The 12,084-nt window shown below is 51.0% G+C and overlaps 1 protein-coding gene across 3 annotated transcripts; it reads right to left on the bottom strand.

The window, feature by feature from the left end:
- Positions 1-625: 625 nt before the first annotated feature.
- Lsm4 (LSM4 homolog, U6 small nuclear RNA and mRNA degradation associated) lies at positions 626-6,147 on the bottom strand. 3 transcript variants are annotated; one of them, XM_030243665.1, is made up of 6 exons: positions 6,085-6,147; positions 5,921-6,007; positions 2,782-2,823; positions 1,502-1,600; positions 1,244-1,424; positions 626-1,018 (listed from the first exon to the last, which is right to left on the bottom strand). In XM_030243665.1, exons 2-6 carry the CDS (start codon positions 5,921-5,923, stop codon positions 927-929), a joined length of 417 nt encoding a protein of 138 aa, XP_030099525.1. In that variant the 5' UTR covers positions 5,924-6,007; positions 6,085-6,147; the 3' UTR covers positions 626-926. The 3 variants fall into 3 exon arrangements, with proteins under 3 accessions (XP_030099525.1, NP_056631.2, NP_001345971.1); NM_015816.4 differs by having other exon boundaries at positions 5,921-6,147; NM_001359042.1 differs by lacking the exon at positions 5,921-6,007.
- Between the last annotated feature and the right edge of the window lie 5,937 nt (positions 6,148-12,084).

Below are 12,084 nucleotides of genomic sequence, written 5' to 3'. Positions count from 1 at the left end.
TTCGTGGTGGGATAGGCATGGAAGGAGCACTGGCAACCAGGGCTGAGCTGGCAGGAAGCTGCAGGGCCCTGGGGGCAGAGCACTCAGCAGGCAGGACTGTGGCACAGACTGACCCCTAGGGACAGGAAACAGACACAGGGGACCTGGAGAGTACTCAAGGATGAGCTCCATTCCAAGCACTCCAATGGCTGTCATCTCATTTCCAATATGCACCAGGTATGCATGTGGTAAATACACACGTGGACAAATACACAGACACATGGGCACAGACAGACACACGTACATGTCCCGTGCTGTGCTCTCCCTGGGTCACTTTCCCTGTGGTGCACTCTGGAGTTGTATGGGATCAGAACTGTTCTGCCTGCAGAAGCAGCCTGACAGCCTCCTACCCTAGTCTCCCACAGTCCAATCATTACAGGCCTGGCTTTTTAAGTGCTTTGTAGCTCCAGTTGGCCTAAAACTCCTGACTCTACCTCTTAGCCTTCTAAATGCAGGATCTGCTCTACTCTCACCTCCACTGGCAGGACACACAGACAAGCCCCATGCCCAGGGAACTGCTCCCTCTGATAAGACCCAGGTGCCCTGAGGACAACATGCTCAGGGCTTAGGCAGAAGAACAGCTGGCTCTTTCTATGGTGTTTGCTTTTATTTTTCAAACAGAAGATGTACAGGGTATGGCTGGTAAAGGACAGGTGAGCCGCCATGGGCTGAGCCTGCAGCTCCAACTGAAACTCAAACATGCCTGGAAGAAGTCAGCCCTTCAAAGGGCATCTAAGGCTCCACAGGCACCTCAGACTCGGAACCTTCCAGAAACTGAGTCAGTGGCCAGCGAGGGACTTCACTGGACCAGACGCCAAGTGGGGCTTCACACAAAGGTGCCCTGAGGCCTCACCCACCGTTCTGGGCTCGGCTCAGGCAGGGAGTGATCACTGTTTGCCTGCCTGCCGCCCTGGCTTCTTCTCGGGCTGGCCTCGGCCTGCACCTGGGATGCCACCCCGGCCCCGGCCACCAAACACACCTGCACAGAACAGAAAAGGCAGAGTTAGACACCAGCGTCCCTAGACAGGGACAAGGGTCTTCCCCTCTGTGCCCTGGTCCACTGCGCAAGGGTCCTGTGGGAGATTCCAGGTTGTACTCAGCCTACAGGAGCCCACACCACCATGCCCTACATGTGATTGAAGAGGGTGCAGAGAGGCGAGTGCCCAGGTGTCCCTCCCCCACCTCATCCTCACAGGGACCCCACCTCGGCCAGCGCCGCCCATGCCTCGGCCTTTCTGCTGCTTCTGCTGCTGCGGTCCTCCTCGCCCTCGGCCCTTGGCGGCCTCCTCCCGCACCATGTCAATGATCTCATCAGGGATGCGCAGGTACTTGATGGTGCTGCCACGGATGTAGCACTCAGGCATCCTCCAGAACTTGTCACCATCCTGTGGAGAGGGGAAGTGTGACAGGTGGGCATAGTCCATCCAGGCCAGCAGTGCACCCTCCCCGCATGACCACTCACCCGCGACGTGCAGATCACCTCCCGGAGGTTGATGTTCATCCAGTTGTCACAGCTCACCAGATGCCCGTTGTAGGTCTCCCCATTCTTCAGCTCCACCAGCTGTGGGAGAGCCCATCAGCCTAGCTCAAACACAGCTGGCTTCCCATCCCAAACTACAGCTTTCTGGGTGTGCTTTGGGATCAACCTCTAAGGGCTGGCTGCCGCTCAGCTCATAAGTGGGTGCTGTGATAAGCAGGCACCGCCCAGGTTCCCCACCCAATGTATGGACAAAGACAAATTAAAACTCCACACTAGCTGGGCATGGTGGCACACACCTGTGATTCCAGAACTCTGGCGGCTGAGGCAGGAGGATAGTGAGGAAACAATGGGCAAGCCCAGTCTAGTCACCTACAGAAGGAGTGTTAACACAGCCAAGAAAATGACTCAAAACCACTGAGTGACAGACAAGCCACACTCAGAAATGCTCACAAAATGCAAAGGAGCAGACGTCAGGTGGGAGCAGTGCACAGGCAACCAGGGCTGGGGTAGACCCGAGGTGGGTGCTGAGGGGAAATGAGAAGAGGCTGGGCTCTGGCTGTGTGGAGTCTATAAACACACTACACACCACAGAGGCATGGCTCCTTCTGTGGCACCTCGGATGGAACCCAGGCCTGCAGCTTGCTGGGCCATGCCTTGGCTATTCGGCCACACTGCTGCTCCTTTTCAAAAAAAAAAAAAAAAAGCTTCAACCAGTGGCAATCCTCCTGCTGCATCCTCCCAGGCAGCTGCGATGACAGGGGACCTGGTCTATGCTGTGACTCTCAGGGCAGAATCAGGGGCATGAGTTGCACAGTGCCCAGCTTCTTCTTGACATTACTTTTAAAAGATTTTTTTTTTTTTTGGTTTTTTTTTTTTTGAGACAGGGTTTCTCTGTGTAGCCCTGGCTGTCCTGGCACTCACTTTGTAGACCAGGCTGGCCTCGAACTCAGAAATTCGCCTGCCTCTGCCTCCCAAGTGCGGGGATTAAAGGCGTGCACCACCATGCCCGGCTATAGATTTCTTTGTGAACGTTTTCCTTTGTATTGCATTTGCCATTCTGTCTGTGTGCAGACAGGGCAGAGAACAACTTCAGGGAAGTCATGAACCCCTCCATCATCACATGGGTCCTGGGGATTGAACTCAGGTCCTTCGGCTTGGCAGCAAGCACCTTTACCCACTGAGACATCTTGCCAGGCCTTCAATCATGAACTGCAAAAGACTGAGCTGTGGGCACATGAAGGGAGGTGGCCCAGAGTGCTTACCATGGGGTGATTCTGCGCTGTCTTCAGCAGCGACAAGGGAAGCTGGAAGGCAAAAGTCAGTGTGAGGTGTAGTCCTCAATTCAGGGACGACCACATGGGCATGGCTACCCCCAATGCACTCGCCTGTCTTCAGGTCACAGGTAACCTCACATCATCCCATTCTACAGATGTGAGCCACCTGGACCTCCCGGACCATTTTGGTCATTTCTCCACAATTTCTGTCACCTGGAACCACAGAAGCGGGGCACAGTCCTCTGTCTGGAGGTAGCTTTTCTGAGGCAGAATCTTGTCATAAGCCCAGGCTGGCCACAGCCTTCTAAATGCACAGGACTGCACACCAGCCTGCTTCACATCCCGTCCATGTGCTTCCAGAACAGGTGACTTGGGTTGCCTGAGCCCCAGGGCTGAGGTCAAGGTGACAGCAAGGCTAGTGACACTTTGCCTTCCAGAGCCAGCATCATAAAGACCAACATAAAGCCAGGTGTGTTGTGCTACACCCGTCATCCCAGTGCCAGGGAGGCTGAGGCAGGGGGATAAGGAATTTTAGATTATTTTCAGCTACAGTCTGAGATCAGCCTGGACTACATTAGACCTGTCTTCAAAATACACAAAAATCAAATTACAGCCAAGCATGCAGTGCACACATTCAATCCCTGCACTGAGAGGCAGAGGCAGGTGAATTATCTATAAGTTCCAGGCCAACTGGGTTACACAGTGAAACAAACAAACAACTACACGAGGGGCTGGAGACATGGCTCAGCAGGTGAGAGCACAGGCTGCTCTTCTGGATGACCTGGGTTCAATTCCCAGCACCCACATGGTAGCTCACACATCTATAACTCCTGTTCCAGGGGGATCCAACACACTCACAGACACATGCATGCAGGCAAAACACATGAAATAAAAATAAATCATTTTAAAAACAGAAGAAACAAACAACAAGAGCCCCAGATCCTCAGGGCCATCATGCCCAGCATGGGGACTTTGGGTCATGAGAGGACTGGGGGAGCCTACAGTACAAGGCCCTTCCCAAGAAGAGCTGAGGGGCGGGGAGGAGTTAGTGGCAGGGAAGTGAAGCTCTAGCCCACTTCCTGCAGAGGCTTCCTGGAAGGGTAGGAGGCAGAGGATGACTTTTGTGAAAATGGCTGGTGGGTGGGTGGGTGGCCTTGGTGATCAGTGACAATGGTGTCCACCCTGATCCTCAAATAAACAGCAGAAAAGAGCCACAGTATAGCATCCTATGGCTAAGCTCCAGGTAGTTGGAGCCATGGTTATCCTTGGCTACAGTGTGAGGCTAACCTGGGCTACATGAGATCCTGTTTCAATAAAGGAATAGAATAGTCAAACTCCCAAATACAAGGCACAGCAAGGGCTCAAGGGCAAACATTGCTAAACAAGAATAGAGGCACACAAAGCTCTTCCGGAACTGCTATGGCCCAGCACAGCCTGGAGGCAGCGATGGCAAGGTCCAGCCTTACTGCTCAACTTTCGTTCCTCCTGCCAGGGCCCCAGCCACCACCCAGGGTGCCCTTCCCTAGACTCTCTGCCCAATCCTGCTGAGCATGTCCCCTCCTGTGGTCAGGACCCTAATGGCCACCCTAGGCTGCCAGCCTGTTTCCAGCTCAGCAGCTGAAGCCGCTCTCTAATTATGGGTGATTAGCATCAGTCTCCCTGGCTAGACACAAGGTCAGTGTGGGCGTGGGCTCTGCTGCAGCAGGGAGGAGCAGTAAACACTTGCTGAACACGCAGGGGTGGGGACACCCAGCACAGGTGCATCCTGTCCAGTGCCACAGGTAAGAAAAGTGTGGTGTAGGGACAGGCCACCACAACCCCCCACTCCCCTACTGTGTGTGCAGTGGGAGAGAGGAATGAAAGAAGTAATTAGGAATGTCTCCCCAAAATGAAGGAAGAAAAAGCTCAGAGTGAAATGGGCCAGGGCAGACAGGGAGGCTGGAGCTGGGATAGTCACAGGCTTTTGAGTGGAGGAGACATAGCTTTACACAGAGCAGCTGCAGGTGTTATAGCCACCCGTTCTGGAATCCAGTCCCAGCACCTCCCATTAGAGGAGCCAGTTCCAGGAAGGGAAATTCCTTCTCAGCCATCATCCAGACTCTCTGGGATCCAGTGTGTAGATGAGATAGCTAAAGAACCAAGTCTAGGGCTCTGAGTTCAGGAATGTTCAGCTGGGACACTCCTGTACCAGCCTGACCGCAGAGATATGGGAGTGTCTGTGCGCACCTGCATGAGGTGGGTGTCCAGTCCTGGACGCACCTGGCCATCCCTTCAGGAAGGCTCAGGGTACACCCAGTGGGGAGTGCTTACCTAGCATGTGTTAGGCCTAGAGTTCCTGCACCACAAAACCCAGGGTCATTCTGGAGTAAAGGCAGGGTCAGGAGTTCACAGTGATGCATGTATACAAATGGAGTTCAAAGGCAGCCTGGGCTATATGAGACCCTGCCTCACATCCTGACTCAAATGTGGAGTATACACGTGTCCTTTCCATACTCCAGTGACTGAAGCAAGAGGATCAGGAGTTTGAGGTTAGCCTGGATTATGTCAGTTCAGATCAGAAAGCCTAACCAAAAAACAAACCAAATATCCTACCATCAAGAACTGGGGAGATGGGAATATGTGGCTCTCCTCACTTAGGCCAACGCGCCCCTCGACAGAGCAGGGGGAAACCTGGCCTCCTTTACTTGTTTATGCCAGGTCTAAGAGTCCCCAAACTGAGGAGGCCTGAGCCTAAACTAGGAGAAAAAAAAAATCCTTTCTTCCTGAGCAAGACATGCTGTGTGTCCCAGGGAGAGAATCAACCCGCTCTCTGAGCTGGATTTCCAGCCAAAGGCGTGGGCAGCTGAGGTCAGACACCAGATAAGCATCAAGAGGGCAACGAAGCCCACGTGAGCCATTAAGCCCGCCCATTTCCCGGAAACGCAGCTTTCCTATCAATGACGGTGACAAGCCCCGGAAACGATCATAGTCCCTCTTCCGGTCGCAAAAACCGTGTCCATCAAGAGATAAATCCCCAACGGTGACCGTCTGGGGCCCTGGAGGGACACCGGTCACTCCGGCCTCAGTTTCCCCCATCTCTCAGCAGCCCGAAGACCCTGCGCGCGCCCCTCCGCCTCGCGGCCCTCACCATCTTCCCTGCAGCGATAACTTCCGCCGCGGCACAGACACACGCGCTCCCACCGGCGGCCCACCGCGCGCCCCAGACTGAAAAAGACTGGCAGAAACTATGACCAATCAGCGAGCAGCTCAACGGACATCTATCCAATCGGGACGGGCTAGGGCGGTACCTACGGAACAAGACGGACGGCCTCACCGTATTTCTACGGTGGGATTGAGAGGTAGCCGTAAAGTGCGACACTAGAACGACGCAAAAGGCCGCAGCACAAGTTACGCCCACTACGGGGTGTATGTTGGGAAAGGGCGCCTGCGCAGAGGTGCTCTCCTGGATCTGGTTCGGCGCCTAATTCGGCGCCACACTGTGGGCGAAGCTGGCTAATGCATGCGAGTCGCGCGGTGCCTATTTTGCGCTCCTAGCCTTTCATTCTTTGTTTTGTTTTGTTTTGTTTTCGAGACATTGCTTCTCTGTGTAGCTCTGGCTGTTCCTGGAACTCACTCTAGACCAGGCTGGCCTCGAACTCAGAAATCCGCCTGCCTCTGCCCACCAAGTGCTGGGATTAAAGGCGTGCGCCACCACTGCCCAGCTCTAGCCTTCCATTCTTGCCCTTATGGATCTCTTTGTCTTTACCAACTCAAATAGAATCTTTGAACACGAACGGCAGGTCTGGCGTTCCCTGGCGACAGGAAGTGAAAACAAATCTCTGGGATTTTCCTGTTTTGAGATGGGCTTCTGTGGCAGCTGAAGCTAGCCGATCATGAACTTGCATTAGACCCCGACTCGGCTTCTCCACTGCTGGATGGCCACTGTGGGCCATCAAGCTTTAATCCTTGCTTTAAAAAAAATCATTATCATTTTGGGAGGAACATAGTGTTTCTCTGTACATCCCTAGCTGGCCTTGAACACACAATGTAGACCAGGCTGGTATCGACCTTCCAGAGATCCTAGTGAGTGCTGGGATTGCAGGTGTGCACCACCATGGTTTAATGTGTCTTCTTGAGCTACAAATTCAGGTTCTCATGCTTGCCCAGTAGGGGTGCCAAAGAATGATATTCCGGACTCAAATAGTATGAAAACTCAAAGAGTGTCTTATTATGCAGAAGTTGAGCATGCTGGAGTCTCGAATTACCAAAATAGACACCCATGTTAACTTGGAGGTTTGATTTAAAGCACATTAGGAAATTCCGGGGCAGGTGACCTCTATGTTAATCTGTGAGGTCCATCTCTATGGACGTTCCATGGCAGGGCTGCGGGGGCTGGAAACTTACTGGGGAGGTCTGGAAACTGTTGCTTACCCATTGTCCTTGCCTCAGGCCAGGTGGTGGGGCAGCTTCTGAGGCCTGGACTTGTCTGGAATTGGCCAGTTCTTGGAAACAGATTTAGGCCACCTCTCCTTAACTGCCAGTTTGAAGCTTGTCATGAAGTCAGCCTAGCCTTCTCATCAGGAAGCATTTTTACCCATGGAGCCATCTCCTAGCCCTTCTATTTATTTTTATTTTCTTTGGCTACTGGTTATGGAATCAGAGCTCCACCCTGAGCTGTCCCAAGCAGGACAGCTGTTTGACCAAGCTGCTGAAAGGCCCTGGTACAGAATGTTAGCGATGAGTTCACTTGTTGGGATCCTCTGACCCGGGAGACTCCCTTGGCACACTCCCCAGGGCTCTTCTAAGTGATGGAGTGAGACTCCCGCACTAAGACTGCAGCTCAGCGGGAGGGATAGAAGCCCTGAGCTCCCGCCCCCACCCCCACCGCTAACAATAAAGTAAAGCAGTAAGTGCTGAGGAGCAGCGCCTGAGCAGAATGGGCACTATCTCAGCACTGTGGAGGCACTGCTGGAGAAGCACAGGTTCAAGACCATCCTCCACTTCATGGACAGTTCAACAACAGCCGGGTCTACTTTACTCTGTCACTAATAAGGAAAAGAGAAATATGTCAATGGGTCTGCTGACCTCATGTCTAAGATTAGAGAGTATCTGTCACCCCAGAATCCAGCTCTGAGATGGGGACCAAAGGGTTTGTGATGTGAGGATCTGAGATACCTAGGGAAGAAGCAGCCCATGACGGGGAACTTGGACCCCTGCAGCAAGACTGGGTGAGTTCCAGCAAAGTTGCCGTCAGCCCTCAAGGGAGGCTTGGCTAGCCCATGCTTCTGCACACAGAGTGGGGGCGGGGGCGGGAGCCTTGAAACCTGAGGTGCTACTGCTCAGTGACAAGTCACTTAAGTCACCTAGGTGAAGGGTCAAAGCTCCCTACATTAAATAAAGCCATTGCCACAGTGGAGAAACATCCCTCCGACCTGGCTTCCTGCACTCCAGCCACCATCAGAGGAGCCTTTTCTGACTGGCCAAATGGGCCTGTGTACACGATGGCCAGGGGAGAGGCCCACAGCAGCAGCAGCCTCAATAAACAGGCTGCATACCTCTATTCTGTGTGCCTACAGCTCCCAGCAAGTGATACAGCACCAGTGCTGAGCTTCCAAGTGTGGCCTGGGCGGCTGCTGCACACTGGGAAGGTGCACTTGTGTGTCTGTTCTTCCAAAAAGATAGGGACAGGTTCCAAACTCTGTGGATAAAGAACAACTGGGCACAGGGCGTGGTGGCTCACACCTTTAATCCCAGCACTTTGGAGGCAGAGGCAGGCCGATCTCTATGAGTTTGAGGCCAGCCTGGTCTACAGAGTGAGTTCCAGGACAACCAGAGCTACACAGAGAAACTCTTGTCTTGAAAAACAAACAGCTGAGCCTGCAAGATGGCTCAGCAGGCAGAGGAGCTTGCTGGAAGCCTGGTGACATGTGTTTGATCCCTGCTACCAACATAGTGGAGCCCAGCACCCCACATACTCACACAAATAAGAAAACTGACATACAAGTATCAGAGTTAAAAGAAGTTCTATCTTCTTTAACTCTTTAACGTTCTCTTTTGCAGCAGTACTGTGTATCTTGTATGTAGGTATGAGGGAGGGTACATGTGGCCTCCTGTGGCCTTCAGAGGCCAGATGCGACAGCAGCTCCTCCATCCCTCTCCACCTTGCTTGCTGAGGAAGCATCTCTTACCTAAACTGAAGCTTTCCTTTCTGGCTAGGCTGGCTGGCCAGTGAGCTCCCGGCACCTCAACGTCTCTGACTCCTCAGTGCCAACTCATGGATGGCTGTGCCTTACTTTTTACATACGCATTTTTTTTTTAATTAAAAAATTGCATTTACTTAGAAGCATTCAGAATGTCAACAAAAAAGCCGCATTTTTCTTTTTTGCAATTAGAGTGGTCTTCAGTTAACAGAACAACAATTACTTCATATAAGCTGCATCAGAGACATCTGAAGATGAAAAAACAAAACAAAAATAAAACCAAAGGCCGGGCATGGTGGCGCACGCCTTTAATCCCAGCACTCGGGAGGCCAGGGCTATACAAAGAAACCCTGTCCCGAAAATAAATAAATAAATAAATAAAATAAGATAAAACCAAGCCAGGCGTGGTGGTACATGCCTTTAATCCCAGCACTTGGGAGGCAGAGGCAGGTGGATTTCTGAGTTCGAGGCCAGCCTGGTCTACAAAGTGAGTTCCAGGACAGCCAGGGCTATACAGAGAAACCCTGTCTCAAAAAACCAACCCCCCCAAAACAAAACAAACAAACAAACAAAAGAAAACAAAACAAAAAATAAACTACTGTCCCCATATATAACAAATTTGTGCTGTGTACCAAGAACCTGCTTAAAATTTCCATGCCAATTTACAACCCCCAGACTGTACCAGGCAAGGTTAGTGGCTATTGAAAATACCACCAGGACAGGGCTATCTAAAGACACATTCAGTAGTGTTTTAACTATACCAAAAAGTGAGAGAGAGAGAGAGACACACACATACTGTACACTTTAAAAAACAAATCTTACACACCCTTACATTTCAAATTTTTTCTTTAGAAGGAGTGAGTTGGGGCTGGAGAGATGGCTCAGTGGTTAAGAGCACTGACTGTTCTTCTGAAGGTCCTGAGTTCAAATCCTAGCAACCACATGGTGGCTCACAACCACCCGTAATGAGATCAGATGCCCTCTTCTGGATTGTCTGAAGACAGCTACAGTGTACTTACATATAATAAATAAATAAATCTTTAAAAAAAAAAAAAGGAGTGAGTTGTTTACAGGGGGGTTAAGTGCTTAATAAATAAGAAAAAAAACTGTGTGAGAACCAACTTATTTATTATGTATGAGTACACTATAGCTATCTTCTTTCTTCTTTTGTTTGTTTGTTTGTTTGTTTGTTTTCGAGACATGGCTTCTCTGTGTAGCCCTGGCTGTCCTGGAACTCACTCTGTAGACCAGGCTGGCCTCGAACTCAGAAATCCGCCTGCCTCTGCCTCCGGAGTGCTGGGATTAAAGGCGTGTGCCACCACCGCCAGGTTCTATAGCTATCTTCAAGCTATCTTCAAACACCCCAGAAGAGGGCATCAGATCTCATTACAAATGGTTATGAGCCACCATGTGGTTGCTGGGATTTGAACTCATAACGTCTGGAAGAGCAGTCAGTGCTCTTAACCACTGAGCCATCTCTCCAGCCCTTACACAGATTTTAAACTCAGATCCTTTTGCTTTTCCCCACCGGGTCATCTCCCTTGGGTCCCAAAACAAGTAGCTGGGGGATAGCAACTCATACCTGTTGTCTTAGTTAGGGTTTCTATTGCTGCAGCAAAACACCAGGACCAAAAAGCAAATTGGGGAGGAAAGGGTTTATTTGGCTTATATTTCCATATCATAGTTTATCACCGAGGGAAGTCGGGACCGGAGCTCAAACAGGGCAAGGACCTGAGGCAGCAGCTGATGCAGAGGTCACGGAGGAGTGTTGTTTACTGACTTGCTCCCCATGGCTTGCTCAGCTGCTTTCTTACAGAACTCAGGACCACCAGCCCAGGGATGGGACCACCCACAGTGGGCTGGGTCCTCCCCCATTGATCATTAATTGAGAAAATGCTTTATAGCTGGATCTCATGGGGGAATTTCTTCAACTGAGGCTCCTTTCTCTCTGAGGACTCTAGCTTGTGTCAGGTTGACATAATATGATGTCATCCCAGCACACATACCTCCATGACTGTTAGTCAGGATGGGCATCAGGGAGATGTGGGGCTAGCAGCCAGAGGTGCCCACCGGGGCATTAGCGGCACAATTGCTATGGGTATCACCAACGCTTACTGGATGGAGTAGAGTCCTGGTCCAGAAGAGGGCTTGTGTCTGCGTCTGCAAACAGGTTGTGGCTCTACACCTGTGGCTGGGGACCTCATTGGCCCCGTGGGGAAGCTACTGTTGTTTGCCTAAATGGTCAGGAAAGGGGGAGAGAAGGTGTGATGGAAATGTGTCAAAAATGTATGAAAGCCACCCTCCTCTGGCTGAACAAACACATGCTAATACAGCAGCCAGGGGAGAGGCAGGATTATTGCCATAAGTAGAGGCAAAACAGCAAAACTGCCTCAACATAACCAAAGCCAAAAGTAACAAAAGATCCAACAACCCCGGGGCTGGTGAGATAGCTCAGTGAGTAAGAGCACTGACTGCTCTTCTGAAGGTCCTGAGTTCAAATCCCACAACCACAATGTAGCTCACAACCATCTGTAATGAGATCTGGCGCCCTCTTCTGGAGTGTCTGAAGACAACTATAGTGTACTTACATATAATAAGTAAATAAATCTATTTAAAAAAAAAAGAACCAACAATTTCTCTGGAATGTGGGGAGCCTGGTTTGCATAGCAAAACACTTCTGAAAACAGAGAGAGAGAAAGAAAGAAAGAAAGAAAGAAAGGAAGGAAGGAAGGAAGGAAGGAAGAAAGAAAGAAAGAAAGAAAGAAAGAAAGAAAGAAAGAAAGAAAGAAAGAAAGAAAGAAAGAAAGAAAGAAAGAAAGGACAGAGGAGAGTTTGGGGAGATTGGTGTAATGGCCATGTCTTTAATCCCAACACTCAAAAAGCAGAGCCAGGTGGATCTGTGAGCTTGAGGCTAGCCTTGTCCACATAGCAAGTTCTGGGTACTAGGCAGTCAGAGTGTGAAAGTGGGCCAGCCAGAGCTTTGTAGTGAGCAGCTGTCTCAGAACAAAGTAACATGAACAAAAGGGGGGGGGGAGGCTGTGAGAAGGATCAGTGAGTCTCACTTGTCGTCAAGACTTGGTGACTTGGTCCATGACAAGCAAAGATTCCACAC

This window comes from Mus musculus, chromosome 8 (assembly GCF_000001635.26).
Source record: "Mus musculus strain C57BL/6J chromosome 8, GRCm38.p6 C57BL/6J".
Classification (NCBI taxonomy): domain Eukaryota; kingdom Metazoa; phylum Chordata; class Mammalia; order Rodentia; family Muridae; genus Mus; species Mus musculus.
The sequence above is the reverse complement of the archived record's forward strand: the minus strand, read 5'-3'. Positions and strand labels throughout refer to the sequence as shown.